Genomic DNA, 26,529 nt, shown 5'->3' with positions numbered 1-26,529 from the left:
TAGAAAACACTGGTTTATTTCTGGAAAAGAAAGAGAAAGGTTAAGAGCTCATCCGAAGGTTCTGCCTTTTACATTGACATTGATGCTTTGATAAGCTTAAATAGGCTCTTGAAAAAAAATTATAATAATAAAGATTATAACAAATAAATAATAGTTATTAGTGCCTATTATTTTAACTGAAAATATATACTTTAATGTATATATAATTTATAATTTTGAGTAGTTTAAAACAAAGACTAAAAATATTTACACACACACACACACACACATATATATATATGTATGTATGTGTATGTGTATATATATATATATATATATATATGTGTGTGTGTGTGTGTGTTTATATATGTGTGTATATATACTATATAATAGACATATTTTGGATTCTGCTTTCTGTCTTATTAAATAAGAAAATTAGTGTTTAATTGGAGTTATCCTGGGTTTTTCATTTTAAAAAAAGTGTTTTGAAATGAATAATTTTGAATAGTATCATAGATCAGATCAGAATAAGCATTTGCACAATGCACCTGTTTACTCTATGTAGTTATATAATTGATACAATGTAACTATTCTGAACAAAGTAAAATATATAGTTTATTCTGAAATGTGAGGGTTTTTTGAAAAAAACAAACAAACAAAAACTCATTCAAAAAAAGTTTTGCATTACAGTAATCATCAAATTTATATTAAAAAAAGGAAAACAGGCACAGAACATTCAGTATTATTAGAACATTTATTCAAGTACACTGGTTTTTCATTCATTTTCATCTATTTACACAATAAATAAGGCACAGCCCACCAGAAAACGTGGGAAACCGCAGCTATCATGACCCACCTGTTGCAAGTCGACAAGTGACTGACAACACAAATCTGACGTGATCCAAAACCATTGTCATGTATGAGCTGAACAGAAAAGAGTCATGGACGGCAGACATGTGATCTCGCTTGCTGAGGTCCTGCTTCGTCCCACTGGCCAGTGTTCACAGATCCTCATACAGTGAAGTGTTCGGACAGCAGGAGCTGACCACACGAGATCTCTGGCATCCTCCTCCAGCGGCAGGAACCCTCGTCAGTCAGTGAGTTCAGGGTTAGTCTTTCATCAGACTTTAATGTCCTGGGACTCTGACATCTTGGCCAGTGTCTTTTTAACACGCAGGGCTGTGAGACGAGAGGCCGGATTATGAGCCCAGCACTCCGTCATGAGCTTCCCCATCTGCCTCAAACACTGACAACACAACCAAAATCCCATCAAACAAAGCTTACTTCAACAACCAGATGAAAAAATGACATGGTGGTTAAAACAAAACATCATTCAAATTGTCAAATATATGATGAGAAAAAAAAACTAAATATTTTGTGATTTGTTTCTCTTCAAAACTTGATTTCTTTGCTACCATTAACATAATTTTCTAACATGGGCTAGATTTATAACATTATTAATACAGTATATGCTATTGCAAGCTAACACTTATCTTACTAGCACAAGCTAATAATTCAGCAATGTGTAATGTCAGTGAAGCATGTTAATTATTTTATTGGCTACTTAAAAATAAGAATGTCGAAGGTACATGAACATAATTTTGACTTTTTGTCATAATGACTTGCATCTCATAATTTAGAAGTTGTTTCATAATAGACTTGCTATCTCATAAATTTGACTTGTCATATTTAGTTTCATAAACCTTTTACTTGTGAAAATGTTGACTTGTCATATTATTACTTAGTACAGTGGCGGCCTGGGACAGTAAATCAGGCCGGGAATTTGACTCCATCCCAGGCCACCTCTGTTGCTGCAGTCTGCACCATCCAGTTCATGTGTCCCGCAGACTGATAAACTCTTTGGCTCTTTCAGTTAATTATTTTTTTTTTGAATGAAAGCGTCTGTCTGCCAAATGATTATGTAAATATTAGGGTGGAACAGTTCAACTCTTTCACAGTTCGGTTTGTTTCCGGGTTAAGAGTCACAGTTTCGGTATAGTTGTATGTGCTATGTTTATGGAAAAACTATGCTATTATATTATTAGTAATTTTCTAACTACAAGCAACAGCACAAATAAATACAATAGAGTAAAGATACTAATAAAATAAACTGACTGTCAGGGTTTTTCTTAGGTAGATATTGCATTAGTTTTTAGGTACAGGAATTAAAGTAATCAAATGTAAAACATCATTGCATTTTGGACTAGCCTATAAATTAAAGATTATTCTTTATTAAAGTTAAAAAAGCTTTTTAATCAAGAGCAGTGAGTGATTTATTTGTTGTTGCTGTTCGATTAATATAAAGACTGTCACTTTAAGAGAATACACGGATTCAGTCAGTGTTCGTATTAGTATTGAACAAGAGTGAATGATTTGTAAAAGGTTTTTTTTCATCTCTGTTGTTGTAATGTCTGGGAATCCAGAATGCGCATGCATCAACAGAAACACATATTATTTGAACCCTGTTTGTTTTACGTGTTATTTATAGTAAACCATATTACAGATGCTTTGTCAGATTTAAGTTGAACAGCGGTCCCAGCGCGTGCCGAACCGTGTGTGGTAAACAGAACGGTTCGGTTTTTTCAGTGAACCGTGATAAATATAAATGTAATTCTGACCGACCTGCTCCCTTTCTGGCGAAAATGGCTGGGATTTTGCAGCAACCTGCTGCGTCTGTGGCCAGGGCTTTTCTCCTCTCTCCCTCTCTCTCTGTTCTTCCTTTGCGTTTACGGCTCCATTTTTTGCGCGATTTTCTAAGATAAAGCCTGCCTCTGGATATAGCCAATTAGGCAGTGCTTCGCTGATGTTTGGTCATGTGGTGGTGTCATTTTCACTCCGCGATCGCCTGATTCGTAGATTCATAAGACCGTCAATTTATTCGCAGTTGCATACCAGCCTATTGCTCTTCAGCCTGATCGACTGAGCGACAGCGCGCAGGCCACAATGACCGTCAGGCCACCGGGAAATGTCCCGGTGCTCCCGATGGCCAGTCCGCCCCTGACTTAGTATCTCATATATTTGACTTTTTCTCATAATTACAGTACTTAGTATCGCATAATTTTGACTTTGCCAATTTTAAATGGTCATAATTTCAATTTATCTCATGATTTATAATTTAGAAGACAAAACTTTTTATTTATAACACTGTCAATTAAAAAAATGTTGTAAATTTACTTTTATTTTTAATATTTTACTTTTTCCTCTGACTTTTTGTAGATTTATTTCTTTCTTTTTTTTGAATGATTTTGTTGTGATAATTTTGACTTTTTGTCACGGTGGCTTATCTTAACATTTTGTCAACTTTGAGTGTGATTTTATAATTATGGCTGTTATGGCTGTTTAATTTAAATTTCCCATTTTAACTTTTTTTATAATGACATCAATTTTTTTAATTGAGTCAATTATGAGTTTCTCATAATTCTGACTTGCCATAATTTAGAATCTTTTGGTATAATAATGACATTTAACATTGACTTTGTCAAAATCATGATTTACTTAAATATTATAATTATAATTAGTATTATTTTTTTTTTTTACTTCTACAGTATGTGGTAGAAATGGGTTTCATACAATAAGGAACATGGATTAAGATAATAAACAGGGTAATTTTTATTTCATGTCAACTCATTTGCTGGAAATAATGTAGCAAATCATGACTAAGAAACTTAAAACTAAAAAATGTTGCTGTAACTCAATTAATTCATGTGAAACTAAGGTACATAATTAAATCATTTTCTTTTTTCAATGTATTATGTTAACATACACACCAGTAAACTAAACCACTTTGCAAATGTTACATTTGAAAGTTTGATCTGTTACAGTTTAACATTTTCGTCATTAATCAGCAAATAAATGTTTCCCTGAACATTTTCAGATTTCTAAATGTTCTCGCCAGTTTTACTTTAGTATCATCGAGATACTATTATAGTTGTTATTCATATTTTGAATTACTTTTTATATTATCATTTTTTCATTTGAGTTTTTAACCATTTTTTAATATGTCTAGTTTTTATATATTTTTATTTCAGTTTTTAGGTTTACTTATTTGATATAAATTATAAATATATATTTAACGAATAAGGGGAAAGTGTTGCCTTGGGAACTAACTGAAATAGGGTTATTATATTAGACTAAAATAAACAATAAAGTGTAAAACAATATAATAATATAAAACAATACACTGCTTGAACTCAACTTAAAATAAATTAATCATTGACCGAAATAAGATGGATAAAAAAACGTCTCGGTTATGTACGTAACCCTCGTTCCCTGATGGAGGGAACGGAGACGTTATGTCGAATGACATATGGGGTCTCACTTGGGAGGCCAATCATCTCTGAGTTTAAGAGAAAATGCCAATGAAAATTGGCTAGTGGATTTAACATACCTGAGCCACTCCCCGTGCCAACGGGTATAAATAGGGCGACAGGTGCATCCACTCATTAGGTTTTACGCTGAGGAGCCAAGAACGTGTCCCGGCAACAGCGACCGGTTCAAGGTTGTGGCATGGGAACATAACGTCTCAGTTTCCTCCATCAGGAAACGAGGGTTACGTACGTAACCGAGACGTTCCCTATCTGTCGGTCACTACGAGTTATGTTGAACGACATATGGGGTCCTATGGAAAACACCACAACCTGAACACCATCACAACCCTGTGGCGCTGCAATTGTCGGCAAGACGTGGCGTGCCACAAAAGCTACGCTTAAGGTCGTAACCTTCCCAAAGCCCCAGCGCAAATTCACTGACCTTGGTACCGAAGGGGCCAGAGGGTGAGTACATCGCTGCTGGAGAAGACCACGCTGCTGTTCCGCCCACATAAAGTTAGTGGAAGGGATTTCAACCTTCAGTGAAAGATAGCTTCAAATCTTCCCTATTTGTTCTTTCAGCTGGCAAGACAATGGGGAAGCGAGCCTTAGGAAAAGGTCGCTACGGAGACCACATCCTACCCGAAGGGAGGTGACATGTGGAGATACTGATATGGACTGACCCAGGGGGCAGTACTACATATGGAAGGGGTCTCTGAGGCAGGTCCTACCTTAGAGTAGGGATGGAACAGCTGCCAGAAGAGACTGACAGAGCGGGTCTGTCAAGGGAAGACACAGGTTTGCCAAGAGGGAAACCTTACCGTGGAAGAATACATATATGGGATTACCCGTAGGGAACCAAGCCATATGAACACCTAGCCCAGTACAGGGGCTGACCGGAGCTCCGGGCATGCTAACACCAGTACTGGGCCTGGCGACAGACTGCTCCGCCAAGTCTGACTGCCGAGGGTGCTGGAGGAAGCTCGACCAGGGTACGCCAACCGGGAAACTGTACTCGGAGAAGAAAGGCGCTCAGATCCCTGTGTTAGGGGGAATGGCGCAGCTGTCTTGAGAGACAGGAACTTAAGCTCGACTGAATCCAGCGGCTCAAAGGGACCCCTCTGAAGTTCAGCCAGGACAATAGCGAGGTCCCAGGAGGGAATCAGGGATGTCCTAGGAGGATGTAACCTTCTGGCACCCCTCAGGAACCTAACGATCAGGTCATGTCTCCCCGGGGACCGGCCGTCCACTGCATCGTGATGGGCTGAAATGGCAGCCACATACACTTTCAGGGTGGAGGGTGATAGGCCACGCTCCAGCCTTTCTTGGCCTCCCAAGTGAGACCCCATATGTCGTTCGACATAACTCGTAATGGCCGACAGATAGGGAACATATTTTAGTTACAAAAATGAAAATAAAAAACTAACAAAAATATAAAATTTTAAAATGAAAAAAGAAAATATATTTTTAAAAAACTAATTCAAATTATTCATAAAAACGATAATAATACCTATTATAAGGATACTAAAATTACACTAAGCTGAAACAAAAAGTTTGTTTGTTTTTTCAGTTAGCATTTATATTTCAAGTCAAATGTTTTTCTGGTTTTGGTTCTACTGTAGTTAGCTATAATAACCCTAGATTTAACAGCTAAATATTTTGTTGAAAAATGTGTAAAAGGTTATTAAAAAGATAAATAAGATTTGATGAAATTTTGAAACTTTTTTTAATCTATAATTACGACTAAGGCAAAAAGGTTGAACTGTAATGTCTGTGTGTAAACGGAGAGTAGATGTGTGTTTACCTCGTCACTGCTCCAGCGGTTGGGGAACGACGGCCGTATTCTCTTAATACACACCACCTCTCGCATGTCTTCATATGACGGGTCATTAGGAACGTGATCATGATACGGCAGCTGATAGTCCTCTACGATACCTGCAGAAACATCCGCATATCAATCAATGCACACACACCAATGAGATCGCTGTAACATCACCTATTATACAGCATATACACATTCATTATTCTAACATTATACACAACAGGGTTATTACTGTTAATTAAACTAAAACCAAAACCTTTTGTTATTTGTTTATACTGATGTACTACTAAGATAATAACGGAATAACTGAAATAAAATCTAATATAATCAATATAGAAATAATTAAAAAACATTAACTAAAATTAAAATGAAAAATGTAAATAGAAAAATAAAAACGAATTCAAACTAATAAGGAAAATTACAATAGTATCTCAATTATACTGAAATGACATTGATACAAACAGATGAATGGAGAGCAAATGACAACGACAAAAACACCTGACAAAAAATGTAGAAATTATCACTATTATATATTTCATATTTATTAAAAAACATATTTATAAATGATAAATTAACTTTAAAATGAAGAAATTAAACAATTTAAGGTAAAAAAATCAATATTGAGACTACTTTTCTTTAAATATAACTATTTAAAATATATTGTAATATTTTTAATTTATAACTAACTTCATAATGATACATAGTTTAGTTAATATTAAATAAATATTAATGTTAATGTAACAAGTATATGAAAACGTACATGTGGAATAATAAATATTAAATACATATTCAGTCTTCAAATAGAAATATTTAAAACATAGTAAATATAGAAAAAGACATAAATCATCAGTGCTCCACCACATATTAACAGGTTAAAGGAAATCTGAATATCAGTGTCTATAAATATTAGACTGCAAATATAAACATTTTTTTAACATTTTTCCAAGACTAAATTATCCGAGTGATCATCCACATTCATAAAGACAAGGCTGATATTGTGTACCTCCAGACACACACCGGCGGCCGATCTCCCACAGTATGAGGCCGAAGCTGTACATGTCGGCCATGATGTACGACTGGAAATGGTTCCTGTTCAGAGTCTCGTCCAGAACTTCAGGAGCCATGAAGCGTTTGGTGCCCACGCGGGTGTTCAGCGGGATGTCCACTTCATTAGTGTCGCTGTTTGATGAGACACAGCAGTGATTCATTAGTAAGACTCAGTTCATCAGCATATATGTCCCTGGACCACAAAACCAGTCTGAAGGGTCAATTTCTCCATATTGAGATTTATGCATCATCTGAAACTTTCCATTGATGTATGGTTTGTTAAGAAAATCCGGAATTTGAGGGTGCAAAAAAAATTTAATACTGAGAAAATCGCCTTTAAAGTTGTCCAAATGAATTCTTAGCAATGCATATTACTTATCAATACTTAGGTTTTGATATATTTAAGGTAGGAAATTTACAAATTATTATATACAATTGTAGTATTATTTTGAATTTGCTTTTATTTTTTTTATTTTCAGTTTTCATGTAACATTTTTGCAGTTTTGTTTTTGCTATTTTGTCACTCATCATTTTTATATTTTTTTATTAATAATTCTATACAGCTTTAATTCATTTTTATGAACTTTTTTCTGTGGTGAAAAAGTTTTTTAGTTTAAGCTGCAATAAAATAAAATATACAGAAAATATTAATATAGATAACATACTCAATGTAACAAAATAAATAAATAATTTTAGTTAACAATAACAACACTGATATATGTGTAATGTTTTAATTATAGAACAGTATTTATTTGAATTTAACAGTGTTTAATAATCAGAAATATGTAACTGATAATTAATAACAAAAATCTCTGAGGACCTTATTTACAGAGACAAAATTCCCAAAATGTACACTAAATTGTAACCAATAAAACCAAACTAACACAATATAAAATATATATATATATATATATATAATGAAATTAATACATTTATATTAAATTATATATATATATATATATATATACACAGACAAATTGAAAATAGTGACAATCAGCTAAGATTGTGTACTAAATTTTATTATATAAAATTTTGCTTACACTAGCTACTAAAAGAAAGAAAGAAAGAAAGAAAGAAAGATGTAAAATGCCAAGCAGGTTACTTCTGACTGATCAACTTTTTGTTTATGGTTGGTAATATTGCTGCCTACAATCATTATCAGGTTAAACTCAAAGACGAGTAAACCAAAGCATCTGAACTCTGACCTGATGAACTTGACGGCCAGGCCGAGGTCAGCGATGCAGCAGGCTCCGTTCCTCTTCACCAGGATGTTCTTGCTCTTCAGGTCTCTGTGGGCGATGGCTGGTTTGCCCTGCGTGCCGAAGATCTCGGTGTGAAGGTGGCAGAGGCCGGAGACGGACGAGTACGCCAGTCTCAGCATGGCCCGGCTGTCCAGGGTGGTGCATTTGAGATAGTCGTACAGAGAGCCGTTCTCGTGGTAGTCAGTGATGAGGTAGAGCTGAGTCCATGAGCCCGTGCCTTTAATATCAGCCGCTATGAACCCTGGAGAACACAGGAAAGAGTTAAATTAGTGCATGAGGCTTAATATACTCTGAGCAAGGCTGTGCTTAATTTCATGTAATAATTAATCTGATATCAGCTAATTAATTTGAAATGACTACTAGTAAAGATGGTGTATTTTAACACGGTTCATGTTCCTGTAATTACCGACTACATGTTCACCAGTGGGAGAAATTCAATAACAGTAGATAGGCTGCTAATGAAACTACATTTTTCAGTTGCGTGACAGCAGCTCCACTGTTTTGAAAACAGCATTGCTATTTTTTCTAAATCAGTGGAAGAGCATGAAAAGACGCAGTACTTCTGCCTGTTGCATCACTTTGTGTTCAAAAACACTCTCACTGAATGTCCTCCAGCAGCGATTAATGAAAGTCAAATGATTTATTTTGGATGGTTCGTTTTAATGAAGTAAATTCACTTTAATTTGAGTGATCACTCAAACACTCTCCCAGAAGTCCCCATATCTAAAATATTTAGTTAATTGAGTAGTTGACAAATAACATGGACATGCTGAGGTTTTAGTTTAACAGAAGGTTTTGCACAATTTCTAAGTCTTTTTTTTTTTACTCACAGAGTAACAAATCATATAGACTTAATTCATATGAGCATATAAAACTATAATAATTAATACGAAGATACATTTTGTTGAAAATGATATGTCATTTATTCTGTGAGCATATATATATATATATATATATATATATATATATATATATATATATATATATACATTTTAAATATTTATATTATAATAATTATAACCAAAATTTATGAGTACTGTGAACTTTTAAATTAACATTTTTTAACTACATTTTTTAATTAAAACTAAATTAAAGAGAAGGGATTCCTTGACTTGATGAAAAGCTAATAATTAAATTAAATCATAAAAATAAATAATGATAATATATATATATATATATATATATATATATATATATATATATATAATAAAAATAAAATAAAATACTATTAAAATTAAAAAATTAAACAATTTATCTGTTTACTGTGTGTCATATGAACATTAATGGACATCAGAGAACTGTGAATATGCAAATTCCTGTTAAATTACTGGAAAAATCTACTCCGAGTAAATATTTTATGTAAAAGAGGTTCAACTGAAAGAAAGGTCTGAGAATCCCTGTTATATACTTATCCTAAGTAGTAAAACTGACAAGACACTTTATTTTATTGAAAGACTTTTGTTACATTACATTAGAATATATATAGTGCAGTGGAGATATTTAAACATCTATTATTATGAAGCATCGACTCATTTGGCATCAAACAGCGATACAAATATAAAAATTAGTTCTTTTTTAACCCTAATTATACACATGCTGCCCTCTTAACAGCTTCAGTGAAATTAAATATTTTTATTAGTGCACCTTACTACTTTTTCAAGAGGGTAGTGGAATAACTTTAAATCATGTGTTGCTTTAGCTTGGCAAGCACTACCTTTCCTATTAATATTCTGTATATTTGCTACATTAATATTGTAATAGTAGCATATGAACGTAAGGAAGTTTGAGAGAGAAAGTCTCACCCAGTATATTCTCGTGTCTCATGAGGACAGTCTGATATATCTCTGTCTCTCTGAACCAGCTAGCCTCCTCTGTGGTGAAAAAGACTTTCACAGCTACTTTCTCTCCCCTCCATCTCCCCATCCACACCTCTCCATAACGGCCCTTTCCGATCTGTGTCACCATCTGGATCTGCTTGGCTATAGTGCGCTGCACCTACAGACACACACAGACACACACACACTATAAAGTCAGACAAACATGAAGTGATTGATCACACACAGTAAGAGCAGTGACATTTATTAATAAAACAGGATGAATGGTGCAATATGAAATCTGTCTTATTTTTCAGATTTTTTTTCTTTCCCGATTTCGGTGTTTTCCATTGTAAGTTTGTTTTTAATGTATTCATTTTTTGTTTGTTTGTTTTATGGATAGTTCAACAATTTAATAACTTATTAAAATTAAATACATTTTAACATTTTACGTTGTAATTTTCTGAATTTTGTTTTAATGGTTTAAGAAAATGTTATCTTAATCTTAATTATGTCTTATATTTTTATTTAATGTAATTTTATTTATTTTAATTAATTTTAAATAATAAATACATATTCAGGCTGGTTGTAATGAAGATTTTTCTGTGTGTATTAATTGCACTTCTCATTCACTGAGACACACTGACTTCATATGAACTATTCTTAGTCTTTTTGCAGTTTAATAATCATAGATACTAGTTCATGTTGTGATTTGATTAATTGTACAGTTCTACTTTTGATCTATTCATCCAAAATTCCATAACATTCCACATTATACAGTAAATTCCATGATTCCATCCATGTTTTCTGAAGATGTGGATTTGGTGTGATCTGTGTGCAGTGTGTGACCCTCACCAGCAGGGGGAGTCCTGACCCTGAGCCGGAGCTCTGGGACTGCTCTATGAGATCCCGCAGGGATTCTCCCGGAGGAATGAACGTTTCGTCTGGATGCAGGCCGAGGCTGTAGCGCGGGACTAACTCATGACGCTTATACCTGAAACACCACAAAGGCCACTTGAACGCCAGACTAACATGTCCACACAAACACAGCCTGGGGATTTACATTGCGGTCACAATGATAAAAATACATGAAGAGACAAATATCATTTTAATAATGTGACCCATTCAAGTTTAGAATAAGAGTTAATCTGGTCTCATGTAGCCAGACACTGTAGTTCACGCTGACCAAAAGTTCATAGTCACTTTAAGGCAAGTACTTCCCAAATGAAAAGGTTAAAAAGTACCTGACCACACCATGCTTCCCTACATTAAGAACTGCAATCATTTATGAACTACATGTGTTCTGAAATGTTATGTTTGCCTTGTGATGCCATCAGACATTATCTAATTAAATAAACCCTTCCAGAACAGAGAACTGAACATTGGAAAAGCCAGGTTTTGTTGCTTTATTAGATATAGACTTATTTTGAATACATATTTTCATCACTCCATAAATTAGAAAATATTATTGACAGCCAAGGGGAAAATGTACCATGGTTTTAAGAATAAAATGATATACAAACAAACCCCTTTACTGTAAAGTTTTGATTTAAGTGCTGCGTAAGTGAAAGAAACTCATACAAGTTTGGAACAACTCGAGGGAAAGTAAATGGTGACAAATCTTAATTTTGGGGTGAACTACCCCTTTAATTAGCTTTATTTAAGAAACTGAAGTCTGTGTTTGTGTCTGTTTGGTCACTTACACACCTGAAGTAACAGAAGATGATGATGAAGGTGAGGATGAAGCTACAGACAGTCACTGAGATGAGCAGAGCAATATGATGAATGTCTCCCATCACGTAACCTGCACACACACACACACACACACACACACATTATTATATGTCAAAGAGTCAACGGTAAACACACACCGATGATTGAAAATGATTTTCATGGATTCTCGTCTGTGAAATAAGTCACTTACAGTATTTTGCTGATTACTCAACATGGGCAAAATGCGATCAAGGATTTTTAAAAATTAAGTAGTGGAATTGGATTCATCGAATAGCGACAGCCCTATGTGTGTTGTGTGTTGTGTGTTGTGTGTGCACTCACTGGGTGTTTGTAGGGGAGGCAGTGTTGGATGTAGGTGTCTGTTACAGTAGTCCTGATCTGTGCAGCACTCGAGCGCTCGCCGCTGTTTAGAGTTCCCCGTGTCCTAAACACACACACACACACACACTATATTAACAGGTGGTTAGTAACAGACACAATGACACTGAAACACCACAAGCAACTCGTTGATTTTAAGTTGTTTTATGTTATGATACAGGGGGAATGTAAGGCAATAGTTCACTCACATTATTGACTATAAACTACTTTTATTGTTATTAGCTATACTTTTTTGAGTTTGAGGTTGAGGTAAATAATTCTCCTCTGCTCATCAATACACATCATCACATTTATCCTGCTTCATATTTCTGTGGATTCCTTGCTGAAGAATAGAAATTTCAACAGGACAGGGTGTTTAATTCATTGAGCTACTAAGGCTTTTGTTTCGTCTGTGCTTGAGGACTGATGCACTAACGCTTAAGTGGTTTATTTTGGAAATTAGAGCAGTTTATGACTCACTCGGCACTGAAACTCTGATCCGATCAGACCCAGACAGCCTGACGTCACCACAGCCGCTCCACCCTCTTCCTCCACCATGGTGAAGCAGTAACCATCCGTCCTGAACACACAACACACATGCAATGCCATGGAAAGTATGTGTGCAAGTGTAGGTTAGTGAGGCGGGATGTGTCCTGATACCTGCATGTGTTATTAGCAGATTCCTCCGGACAGTGATGGTAACAGTAGCACCACAGGAAGCGCTGAGGTAGAGCCGGCGCATCACTTCCTGTCTCCCGACGTTCTTCTACCTTCCCAGAATTCCTCAGCAGCATGGTGTCCAGAACATTAGCTGGCGAGGAAGAGAAAGAGGAAATGGGTCAGTTATCATCCTGCAGTATCTGTCAGAAGCTCACACAACATTTATACAAGTCTAAAGTGTGCTTTATTTCATTCCTTCTTGTTTACAGAGCAAAAATAACGGCGAGGGACCGAACTGAATAATTACTCCAGATTCCCAGACACTCAGGATCAAAACTCACATCTTTGAAGTAGGAAATTTATGGCACCTGGGGAAATACGGCTGCAAATATCACATCAGTCTCACTCTTTCATCTTCAAATATTTGCAGATTAAAAACACAAGAGACATTTTATAAATTAAACAGAAAGATGGAAATGCAGTTTGGACAGTCTGTCACTTGTTTTGGAGCGATATGAAGAGGTTATTGGAGAAGTTTGTTTGAAGAAGGTCTTCTCAAGCACTCGATCTGAACGGATGCTGAACTTGTGAGCAGGAAGCATCAAGGATAGATTGCTAAAAGTAATACTGATTTGTTTGTGTCAAATATTATTTTAAATGAAAAAAAAAGTTTACACAACTACAAACATATAAATATACAAATGATTATTACACCACAGTCACAATAGCTCTTTCTTTAAATAAATTCAGTTATAATTCTGTCCTTTAAGAGTCCTTTAAGATTACAGTTACAAAGACACATAATGAATATAACTTCTATAATATAAAAATTCTATTTATTGTTGAAATGTATTGGTTTACACAGTGCCTCTCATAACTCATTTAATAACAGATTTATTTCAACATTAAATAATTAAGACATCACTGACAGGTAGTAATATATAGTGAGTACATAGTTTAATATTTAGCAAAAATCTTATCTCTAGACTTCATTTCTCGAGTGCACTAATGAGCCGTGGACACTGATCACTTCCTGAGAAAGGCTTAAATTAAACGCTACGTGGCATTTGATTCACAAGCTATTTTATCACCGTCTTTCCATGGATGAAATACTGATTGAGCGATTGCATCAGGTATGAGATGTTCATTCATGCTTATTTACTTACTTCAACTTATTTTACTGGCTTTTTTCTACACTGGCAAGACTACTTGAATATAAAATTAAAAAAATATGGTTATAAACCATACTAACCTTGCTGAGGAGCACAACTGTGCTTTTGTGCCCATGAGTGACACACTTAACCTGGGGTTACTGCTGCAATAATTAGTGCATACTAAGTCAGTCTGGATGAAAATTAAGAAACACAGAGTTACGATACAGGGCTGTAAAGTTGATATGTGTGGGTTTTCCTCTCCCACAAGAGCTTGTGCATGTGACCGAACACAAACACACACACACACAGATTCAGATAGTCACAAAGGTACTTATAGAAGCGGGCCATGCACCCTTCAGTCAAAATAACCCCACATCTGTGAGCTGTTAAAAACAGAGAGGGGGTGCTGGGGAATGCTGTATATAATGTTGACACCAGGACATAAAATAAAGATGCTTATTTCATGGCTCTCTGGAAAACGTCATTCTGATTAGTCGTTTTTGGCTTTCAGTGGTCGAATATTCTTTTAACACTGATAATATTGTTTACATACAGTAAAAACTGTGTGTAAAAACACTGTAACACCTATATGTACATGAACTAATAACCAGTAAATAAAAATAATAAATTAAAGTAAATACAATATAAACAATTCAATTAATATTCATAACATAGTTGAAAAATTATCTGCAAAGTCTGGTTCATGTATGTTTAGTGGAAACCCATTTAAACAGACAGGCGATGATAAATCATAAGCATACTGGTAAAGCTTGCAAAAATACAATAAAAACTTTCAAATTAATGTCTTCTTTTATAATATAACATAATTGTAGAATATATTTATAATATAGTTTTTACATTATGATATTAGTGTTTTATTGGACATTGAAAAAAATAAATATACATACATACATATATATATATATTAAATTAAATCTGATTCACATACTACTGTGCATACAGAAGACATATATATTACATTCATGTTATATTATCTAAATAAATAATTAATAATATCTCTATTTAACATAATATAATATAATACTGGAAAAGTGAAATATTACAAAATAAACATTTTATATCCAATTTAAACTCAAAACTATACTCCATGTTGGAGTCCTGTTCACCCTGTCTGGTTTTATTTTTATGATAATGACCACCTGGCTGATGGTACATTATGTTATATTTAGTAACTTAAAGTCAACTTCAGCTGACTCTCTCTCTCTCTCTCTCTCTCTCTCTCTCTCTCTCTCTCTCTCTCTCTCTCTCAGCAGACTATTCTTGTCTTTCACTCTCTGTTACAAACACTATCACTAGTCTAAACTCACTAATGCACTGCTTATATTACAGAGCTGAACACAGCGCTCAAGTCTGGATAAAGAATGGAGGCTAGTCTGTGTGTGTCTGAAAGCATCCTAGCACATCTAACACACATAATTTAGGGTCAACTTTAATTGTACAAAGTACAGACACACTTCTACGGACATGTGAGTGTATACAGTAAGACTCATTCAGAGGAGATGCAACATAAACACTCACACTTTCCCACACACACCATGAGTGTGATGCACTGCTCTATATCTCATCCCATCCCTGCCTGAACCATTTATTTCACATATGCACACTTTATGAAGCACACACACATAAACGCAGACGGATTTGGCCCTCTCATGCATAGTTAAGAAAGCCCTGTGAAAACAGTCGTAAACACAGTCAGCGCTGTGAGACTTAACATATAAACAGAACAGCTCATTTATAACCGTTAACCCTAGAGCGTTCATCTTACAGTGACGCACAACTTATACAGTCAACATCATGCTTGCAGAACCAGCTTTTATTTTATTTGGTCTTTGCTGGAATATTTATTGATTTCACACCTTTTTCACAACTATTTGTACTATAAACTTCTATATTTAGTAACAATTTACAATAAGGTCTCAGTTGTTAAGATTAGTTTATGCATTAGCTAAATTAAAATGAAATAAAATAAATGTTCACTTTTGCTATGTAAAAAAGTATTATTTAATGTTGAAATTAAAACAATAATACATAAAGATTATTAGTAATTATTATTATTTTAACTAATGTAATTCCTAAGGGTAGACTTTTAAAATCTCTTATTTTGGTCAAAGCAAACTGAACTGAACTAAATTCAGGGAATGTAAACCATTTTTGATTGTTAAAATTATTAATTAAATGTTCAAATTAAAATGATCAAAGATTAATCTGTAGTTTTGATCACTGTTAGTTCATTTTAATTAATGCAGTTAAGTAATTTAAACTAATGTAATTCCTATAGGTGAAGTTTTAGAAATGTGATGCTATAGGTATAAAAAAAAAAAACATATGTTAATTTGTAACCGACACAATTCTTTATAAAAAAATAAAATAAAATAAAAAGATTTCAAAATGTGTTTAAGACTCTGGCCCTCTTCGGTCATTTTTGACCAAAAATGTTTATATTTTGAAATATAAAAAAATCTTAGCTTCATCAGAATGAGATGACACATATATACACAGAAATAAACTGGTAAGATTTGTGGTAAGAAACTGGTAAAAAAAAAAAAAAAAATGTGTTTGTGTTTTGAATTATCACTTTCCATTCCTTATTTTGGTAGATTTTTACATTTTCAAATACTGAGTAACAAAAATGCTTTCTATGTGTTCCCTTTTTAACAAGATTTTAATGTTTGACTGTAATCATAATGTAAAACCTGATATTTATCTAACCAAAAATATCTAAACCTTGACAAAAGGTAGTCTCTTAGAATGTCTAGATATATATTTAAATGCAAAACCTAAAAAAAAATCAATTATGTCTAAAAAAAACCAATGGGAATCCAAAAGCCTCTGTAGATATCTAAACAGGGTGCTAATACAAGAGCTTACGCAATATATCATAAGTCAATAAACATGTTTGACTGTAAAACTGCACCAATCCCAATGACTGACAGAAATACTTTTTTTGGCTCTGTTCATAACAATGCAAGCATCATGAATCTGGCACTAGAGATACACGATCATTCGTCACATCAGGCTGTCAGAGCGCTAATGCTGCACACTAATGCAAACACTGACTCCCCAACTATTTGACTACTTTTCTGGATGTTTAGTAAATTAGTTAAAACAAGTAGTCAAATTTTCAGTCTTGCTTCACATCTAAAACTGCATAAAGTCAGGATTAAATGTCTTTTAAGGCAGTCTATAGTAACTATAATTAGCTTAGTTAAATAACAATAGCAGTCAACAGGATGTCCCCAGTTACACAGCGAGGTGCACATGTGTTTCCACACACACACACTCACATGAGCACCTCGCTTTAACCCTAAAATCCAACCACTTCAGTAAGCCACAGTCAAGCCTGACACACCTGTCAATCAAAACCTAGAGCCATCAATCAAACCCGCGGGGGTCTGGAGATAATGAGTTTACACGAATGAAAGGAAAAAAGATCAATACAACAGATGCAAGAAAGTGAAACTGCTATGAGTAGAAGAAAAGGTAAGACCGGATAATAGATAGAGAGCAGACAAAAGAGAGCTTCAGCTGTGTCTTTATCTGCCGGGCTTTGTCAAACATGACCGGCCGTCTGAATGGGTCTGAACTCAATCAAAATCTCTTTTTCACTCTCTGTCAGTCTAATGGTTGAATAAAACCCCTGAGGACAGAGATTTTCACATAGAGAGACACTTTTCATTCCTTTACACAGTCAAATAATCACTGTGAATCTGTCAGAGAAGCCCGACTGCTCCATGAAGCTGCTTTCTGCTCCTCATTCACAGTTTAGCCATATGTGCCAATCTGTTATGAAGATTTAAAGGAACCTAATGTCTATATCTCACGTGGGGAATGCTGTTGATCGCCAAAGACAATAATGTCAATTGTTTTTGCTTTGGCACTTGAAGGAAATCTATAGTAAAAAGTTAAGATTTTCAAGTTTAAAATGAAGTTTATAATTATAAGTTGGCACTATTCTTTAAGCTTCAGGAGCTTTATAAAATAAAATAAACTTCCTGTTTGTTGTTGGCGGCTGTACTGCGTTTGAGCTCCGTCACTATATTCTTTTCATTGACTATTTTTAACTCAAAAATCAATTTTATACATCATCGTTTCCGTTTATATAACGTGTGAATATATCCTCTATTGTATTCTACAACAAAAACAATCAGAGCGCCTCGCTATCACTAGTTTTATTTTGATCTCCCGGGTCCGCTATTAGCTTTTAGCCCGTTAGCATCAGCGGCGTGGTTGCAGCTAACTGCACTAACATTGCTAATACTCTATTCACACACATTACCACTGCTGTACTCACTGTTACTTGCTTTAATGGCGGATGAATGTCTCCACTCTGTGCAGCTCGAGCTCGAGGCCGTGGGAAAGCAGATTCCCGACCTGGAGGTGAGGCAGGCCCAGCTGAGAGAGCGGAGAACCGCGCTGGAATCATCCCGGGCTGACGCTCACAAGTCCGGGGTAAGTATACAGCGATCTGCTAACAGTCCCACCACGTCTACTCCGTGTGTTTCTCTGCACATGCCCGGTGCACCCAGGACGCGATCTTCCCAGATGTCCTTCACTGCGACGCCGGGACACCACGGACCCTGGGTGCATCCACAGCGGAGGACGCGAGCCGGGTCCCGGGCGACGACTTCTCCCCCTCCTGCCTTCGACATCTCCATCCGGAACCGCTTCGCTCCCCTCCGCGAGACAGGACACGACGCTGTGATCATCGGAGACTCCATCGTCCGACACGTAAGTGCTACGTTAGCCGAAGGTAAAGTGCACACTCATTGTTTGCCTGGTGCTCGTGTTCTCGATGTTTCTGCGCAGATACCCGCGATCCTGAAGGTCGACGAGAGCCCCAGAGCGGTCGTGCTTCACGCCGGGGTTAACGACACCACGCTGCGGCAGACGGAGATGCTGAAGAGGGACTTCAGCAGCCTGATCGAGACGGTTCGCAGCACGACGCCCGCGGCGACGATCGTCGTGTCAGGACCACTGCCCACGTATCGACGAGGACACGAAAGGTTCAGTAGACTTTTTGCTTTAAATGAATTGCTGTTGTCATGGTGTAAAGAACAGAAACTGCTATTTATTAATAACTGGAATCTTTTCTGGGAGCGTCCTAGGCTGTTTCGCGCTGATGGATTTCACCCCAGCAGAATCGGAGCGGAGCTGCTCTCTGACAACATCTCCAGGACACTTCGCTCCATGTGACTAGTAAGACAATTCTCTAATAACTATTATGATGAGTTTTGTTCCACCCGCTTAAATGATAAAAGTACTTGTGCTGTAAAAACTATTAAGACTGTGTCTGTTCCCCGAATAGTGAGGTCAAAATATAATGTAGGATCTAGAAAAACTCTTATCGTAATTAAACCAGAAAAATGTAAAGTAAATGAACAAAAACAATTTTTAAAGTTTGGGCTCATAAATATTAGATCACTCACACCCAAAGCAGTTATTGTAAATGAAATGATCACAGAAAATAGTTTTGATGTACTCTGCTTGACTGAAACCTGGCTAAAACCGAATGATTATTTTGGTCTAAATGAGTCTACTCCACCAAACTACTGTTAAAAGCATGAGCCCCGTCAGACTGGTCGTGGAGGAGGTGTTGCAACAATATATAGTGATATTCTCAATGTTACCCAGAAAACAGGATACAGGTTTAACTATTTTGAAATACTTCTGCTAAATGTTACACTGTCAGACATGCAAAAGAAATCTAATGTATCTCTTGCTCTGGCTACTGTGTATAGACCACCAGGGCCGTATACAGAATTCCTAAAAGAATTTTCAGATTTCCTCTCAGACCTTCTAGTTACAGTTGATAAGGCGCTAATCATGGGAGATTTTAATATTCACGTTGATAATGCAAATGATACATTAGGACTTGCGTTTACTGACCTAATAAACTCCTTTGGAGTCAAGCAAAATGTCACCGGGCCCACTCATCGTTTTAATCATACACTAGATCTAATTATATCGCATGGAATCGATCTTACTGCTATAGATATTGTACCCCAATGTGATGATATTACAGACCATTTCCTTGTATCGTGCATGCTGCGTATAACTGATATTAACTATATGTCTCAGCATTACCGTCTGGGCAGAACTATTGTTCCAGCCACCAAAGACAGATTCGCAAATAACCTGCTTGATCTATCTCAACTGCTATTTGTACCCAAAAATACACATGAATTAGACGAAATTACTGACAACATGGGCACTATTTTCTCTAATACATTAGAAGCTGTTGCCCCCATCAAATTGAAAAAGGTTAGAGAAAAACGTACTGTGCCATGGTATAACAGTAATACTCACTCTCTCAAGAAAGTAACTCGTAGTCTTGAACGCAAATGGAGAAAAACTAACTTGGAAGTTTTTAAAATTGCATGGAAAAACAGTATGTCCAGGTATAGACAGGCTCTAAAAACTGCTAGGGCAGAGCATATCCACAAACTCATTGAAAATAACCAAAACAATCCAAGGTTTTTATTTAGCACAGTGGCTAAATTAACAAATTACCAGACGCCACCTGATTCAAATATTCCACCAACATTAAATAGTAATGACTTTATGAATTTCTTCACTGATAAAATAGATAACATTAGAAATACAATAGCGAATGTAGATTCTACAGCGTCTAACACTTCAGTTTCATCCATCGCACCCAAAGATAAACTGCAGTGCTTTACAAATATAGGACAGGAAGAGCTAAATAACTTATCACTGTATCTAAACCAACAACATGTTTATTAGATCCTGTACCCACTAAATTACTAAAAGAGCTGTTACCTGTAGCCGAAGAACCGCTTCTCAATATCATTAACTCGTCGTTATCTTTAGGTCACGTCCCAAAACCATTCAAGCTGGCGGTTATCAAGCCTCTTATTAAGAAACCAAAACTAGATCCTAGTGTACTGGCAAATTATAGGCCTATTTCAAATCTTCCATTTATGTCTAAAATTTTAGAAAAAGTTGTGTCTGCTCAATTGAGCACCTTCCTGCATAAAAATGATCTGTATGAAGAATTTCAGTCAGGTTTTAGGCCCCACCATAGCACAGAAACTGCACTTGTTAAAATTACAAATGACCTGCTTCTTGCGTCAGATCAAGGCTGCATCTCATTTCTAGTCTTACTTGATCTTAGTGCTGCGTTCGACACCATAGATCATGACATACTCATAGATCGATTACAAAACTATACAGGTATTCAAGGGCAGGCTCTAAGATGGTTTAGATCCTACCTGTCCGATCGCTACCATTTTGTTTACTTAAATGGGGTGTCATCTCATTTATCATCAGTAAAATATGGAGTGCCACAAGGATCCGTCCTAGGTCCCCTTCTATTTTCAATATACATGTTGCCCCTTGGTAATATTATTAGAAAATACGGAATTAGCTTCCACTGTTATGCTGATGATACTCAGCTATATATTTCAACGAGACCAGATGAAACTTCCCAATTATCTAAGCTAACAGAGTGTGTTAAAAATGTAAAAGATTGGATGACAAATAATTTTCTCCAATTAAATTCGGATAAGACAGAGATATTAATTATCGGACCAAAAAACACCACACAGAATCTTGTAGATTACAATCTGCAACTAGACGGATGTACTGTTACTTCCTCTACAGTCAGAAATCTGGGTGTTAAATTGGACAGCAATTTGTCTTTTGAAAATCATATTTCCAATGTTACAAAAACCGCATTCTTCCATCTTAGAAACATTGCCAAGCTACGAAACATGTTATCTGTTTCTGATGCAGAAAAGCTAGTTCATGCTTTCATGACCTCTAGACTGGACTATTGTAATGCACTTCTAGGTGGTTGTCCTGCTTCGTCAATAAACAAGCTACAGGTCGTCCAAAATGCAGCAGCTAGAGTCCTTACGAGGTCAAGAAAATATGATCATATTACCCCAATTTTACAGTCTCTGCACTGGCTACCTATTAAGTTCCGTATCAGTTACAAATTATCATTACTTACCTATAAGGCCCTAAATGGTTTAGCTCCTGCGTACCTAACTAGCCTTCTACCACGCTACAACCCATCACGCACCCTAAGGTCACAAAACGCTGGACTTTTGGTAGTTCCTAGGATAGCAAAGTCCACTAAAGGAGGTAGAGCTTTTTCACATTTGGCTCCCAAACTCTGGAATAGCCTTCCTGATAATGTTCGGGGTTCAGACACACTCTCTCTGTTTAAATCTAGATTAAAAACGCATCTCTTTCGCCAAGCATTCGAATAATGTATCTCTTAAATTGTGAGTGTAGTTGCATCTGCATTTTTATTCTTTAGCTTGGGTTAAACTAATTTTACTTTGTTGGATCAGCAGCTATGCTAATGATGTCTCTATTTTGTTTCTATGTTTTGCCACGGGATTTATATCCCGTGGTAACTAGGATTTACACAAGCTCCAGTCTGGATCCAGAACACCTGAGAAGAGATGATGCTGACCCTCAGAGGACCCCAGATGATCCTAACCTTGAATCAACAAACAGAACTAACAATTATTGCTACATGTGTGACTGCATCATATAATTACTATTAATTAATAATATTGATAGTTCATCATCTAGCTGACTACGTCTTGTATTATTATTATTATTATTTTTATTTTTCTAAAATCCTGTCAAACGTGCACAAACTACTAGCTACTACTAAATATTGTAGAAACATAATTTTCTGTAAAGTTCCTTTGTAACGATTTGTATTGTAAAAAGCGCTATACAAATAAACTTGAATTGAATTGAATTGAATTAAAATTAAATTAAATAAAAACTTAATTAAATTAAATGTAATTAAATAATTATGAAATAAAAAAAAAACTGTTATTTGAGCTGTAAAGTTGTCTGAAAACTCTTTGAAACTCTTTCAGATGAACTTCTGGTTATGAAAGGGGAGGAAATGGGAAGCACCTTTTTTGGGTAAAGCACCAAAATTAAATCAAATTAAATTACCTGAAATAAAACAGTTATTTGAGCTGTATAGTTGTCTAAAAAAGTCCTTTTGAGCTGAGAATGCTCCTATTTTGGTTAAAGCACCAACATGAATTTGTAAAAAAAAAAAAAAATAATAATAATAATAATAAAAAAATTCATTTTAATATTTCAACAGATAAAATAGTTATATGAGCTGTATAGTTGTCTAAAACATCCGTTTCAGTTGTGACTACTTTTGATTTCTCACTTCCACATCCCTTTTGGATATCCTTGTGTAGACACCAAGCAAAAATAACAGGGTCGAAGCTGAAAAGTAAACACTTGAAAGACAGTTTATTACTTCGCACACTGCAATTTTAGACAGTTTTATTGGTATAAACATCTCTTGTTCTATATACACCGAAGCAGGCATCCAAACTTCTGTCTTTGATAGTTGACAGCATGCCACCAAAAGTGTGCAAAAACAACCTGAAATATTCCTGTAATTGAAACATACATGCAACATGCATCTGCAATCATAACAGGCAGACCGTGTCTCTGGTCGGTGACGTCTGAAATGCGTTTCAGAGCCGTGTGTTGCCATGGTTCCTCAGTGAGAGTTCTGCAACTGTCTGTTATGTAAATAAAGAAAATTCCACTCATATCTGGAATGAAGCAGCGTCTGGAGTTCCAAGTGATTTTGAGTCTTGGTAAAAACAGCCTGCTCTATGTTAATTAGCTGGGGTGATAACCCTGATTTAAATTTCCTGGAAGCATCTTAAGATGACATACGGTTGCTGCAAGGTGATGAGACTGTTTTTATCTGACACTCGCACACAGAGGCTGCTAACAGCACTTCATATAAACACCCACTGACACCATATTAAGACAGCAAACACACAGTGAAAGACTGTGCAGATGGCTTATGTGCAAACCGTGGCCTTGTGTTTATGTTTATAACCAGATGTAATTTATCTTGAAACTCAATCACCTGACCATTCCAGCGACCCTACACTCAGATACACACACAACACAGCCGCCACACTCAATGAAATATAAAATAAACACGGCACTTTCAAATAAACAGCAGAAGCAAAACTCGGGCTTCCATTTCCAGAGTCTTTCAATGACATGAGAGAAACAAGAATGACTCTGGGCCAACAGCGAAACCAAAAAAAGTTTTCTGCTCAAACTTTACTAAAGCATCTTTCACTAACAGTCACACAGTGAGTGGGATCTGGTTTTGTGTTCAAAAAGAGTCCAACAGAATTAAGCAATAAAACACTTGAGGTGCACTATATTATATATACGAGAGGTGCGTTAACATGGAGCACTGTTTTCTGATTACAGTCGCTTTAAATGTGCTTGATTTTGTGTGCAGGAATGGGCTTTTTTCTGCTTGACTTAAATTGAAGTTAAATATATGATGCAGTCACATTTACCGTTGATCAGCAAATTTTTGCAGCCAAAATCCAGTCATTTTAATAGGAATCCATTCAATTGGGAATTTCAAAAAGGTCAAAGTTGGGCACATGGATTCAACACAATGACCAACAGAAAGCTGCTTGGTTTGAAAGTGATTTCTGTGTAAGCTGTGCTTCATACATTGCTACACTACTGATGACATACAATTAACATTTTTAACTGTGAAATTTCACTCATTTATCTGCACCTTTAGACCTTAAGACTCACACAGAGTGAGTGCAAACTTTTCAACCATTAATACATTAATTTTATATAAAGGCTAATGTATAGTAAAAATATTAAGTACACACATTATTTTCAAACATACATTTCTTTTAAATGTCATCTTTTAACTGGAAAATATAGTCCCTGACATGTAAACAAACCTACTTTGAAGTCTACTATAGGTGCTGAAGAATCATTGCCAGTTAGCTGAATTGCTAACTGGCAATGAATGTGATTGTATTAGCACCTCCTTTTGATACGGTAGCAAAACGATGTCATTGTTGCTGTTTATGACTGATTCATTGTTTAAAAATTAAAATCGACACACTACTGATGCAAAGGTTGAACTTTAAACTGACGTTATCCAATTTCATGACACATGGCTCATTTGTACACAGAAAAACATGCTTTCTTTATGACAAATTAAAGACATCAAGAAATCAGAAATTAAGCTTTATGACAATGTTGGTCAGCTTTGAGGTCATTGTCATGCTAATAAAATAAAAAAAATGTACCAAATTAACGTAGTAGATACAGTACAGTCTGTATATAGTACAGTTTTTCTCTTACAGGATGGGAATGTATTGAAAACTAATCTTGCACTCTTGGGCCAGTCAACTTTTTAGATTTGTCCAACCAATTGCTTTCTAAAATGAGAATATCCCTCCCACTAATAACAACAGTTACTAGTCATAGCTGTGATATAAACCAAAGTTTGTAGCTATTTCAAAAAAATAAAAAATAAAAAAAAACACCTGGCTTTGCTTTTCACTATGTCTGTCCAAAATTTCCATTTGAACAGTGAATATTTCAATAAGACAGAAGCCATTTCTGTGCTGCTGAACTCCCACACTTCTCACTCTCTGCTGTGAAATCTGTTCATGATTACTTCATAAGATCCTTTCAGCACAAACTGAAATAAAAGAAGGCCCGTAAACCCTCAGCTGTCCGTCCAGGTGTGGTGCAGAAACGTTCAGCCTACGGATCAGGCGAGAAGAGAGAGGTGGGAACAGGTGCGTCCACGGACGCGGTCAATACTAAGGATAGAGAGATGAAAGAGAGGGCAGATTATAAAGAACAGAAGATAAAGGCATTAGGATGGACTGACATACAACACCTCCAAATACCAAATCCAGCTGCTTCCGTCCCATGATGCACTTGGGTTAGAGTGAACCATAGAAATACAAAGAGAGAATAGAGGTTCCCAAACTGGTGTTTGTGAGATGATGAAAAGCTATTCAAAAAATATAATAAAAACGCATTATAAAAATTTAAATAAATCTAATACATAATATAATATTTATTTATATATTTATTTAGGTCTAATTAATGTAAATGCTTAGCAAAATGCACATTTCAAAGCAGCTGTAGATAAAATCCTGACGATAATGTTTATAATATCTTAATATCTTCATGCCTCATAGTTGCTTTTAGCAGATTAAAACTGGGCAATAATATAATTTACATTGTGATGATACAAACAAGCAAGGAGTCATGTGACCATTAGCCAACATCAGAGAACTGTGAATATGCAAATCTGCCGTTAAATTACTGTAATATTAAATTAACATATTAGGGGGTACTTCGAGTAATATTTCACATTTACATAGTTTTCGGCTTACAAACTTGTTTGGGAATTTCTGAAATACTATAAGGCTAAAAAATGGACCAATAACTGGTTATGGGTTATGATGACCCTAAATTATATATATATATATATTATAATTATTTTTTTTTTTTACAGGCATGATGACCCCAAATAATAATAATCGT

The 26,529-nt window shown here is 35.6% G+C and overlaps 1 protein-coding gene across 1 annotated transcript in view; it reads right to left on the bottom strand.

Annotated features, from left to right (window-relative positions):
- Nucleotides 1-1,075: 1,075 nt before the first annotated feature.
- LOC132140034 (bone morphogenetic protein receptor type-1B-like) overlaps nucleotides 1,076-26,529 on the bottom strand; it is a 30,569-nt gene continuing 5,115 nt past the window's right edge. The window contains exons 2-11 of the mRNA XM_059548803.1: nucleotides 12,983-13,133; nucleotides 12,803-12,902; nucleotides 12,287-12,389; nucleotides 11,939-12,035; nucleotides 11,087-11,225; nucleotides 10,220-10,412; nucleotides 8,361-8,658; nucleotides 7,112-7,287; nucleotides 6,091-6,221; nucleotides 1,076-1,225 (exon numbers count right to left, since the gene is read on the bottom strand). Coding sequence (XP_059404786.1) covers nucleotides 1,100-1,225; nucleotides 6,091-6,221; nucleotides 7,112-7,287; nucleotides 8,361-8,658; nucleotides 10,220-10,412; nucleotides 11,087-11,225; nucleotides 11,939-12,035; nucleotides 12,287-12,389; nucleotides 12,803-12,902; nucleotides 12,983-13,133 — 1,514 coding nt within the window. The 3' untranslated portion in view covers nucleotides 1,076-1,099. The remainder of the gene's footprint in view (nucleotides 1,226-6,090; nucleotides 6,222-7,111; nucleotides 7,288-8,360; nucleotides 8,659-10,219; nucleotides 10,413-11,086; nucleotides 11,226-11,938; nucleotides 12,036-12,286; nucleotides 12,390-12,802; nucleotides 12,903-12,982; nucleotides 13,134-26,529) is intronic.

Source organism: Carassius carassius, chromosome 4, assembly GCF_963082965.1.
Source record: "Carassius carassius chromosome 4, fCarCar2.1, whole genome shotgun sequence".
NCBI classification, from domain to species: domain Eukaryota; kingdom Metazoa; phylum Chordata; class Actinopteri; order Cypriniformes; family Cyprinidae; genus Carassius; species Carassius carassius.
Note: the sequence above shows the minus strand (reverse complement) of the source record. Positions and strands in the feature narration are given on the sequence as shown.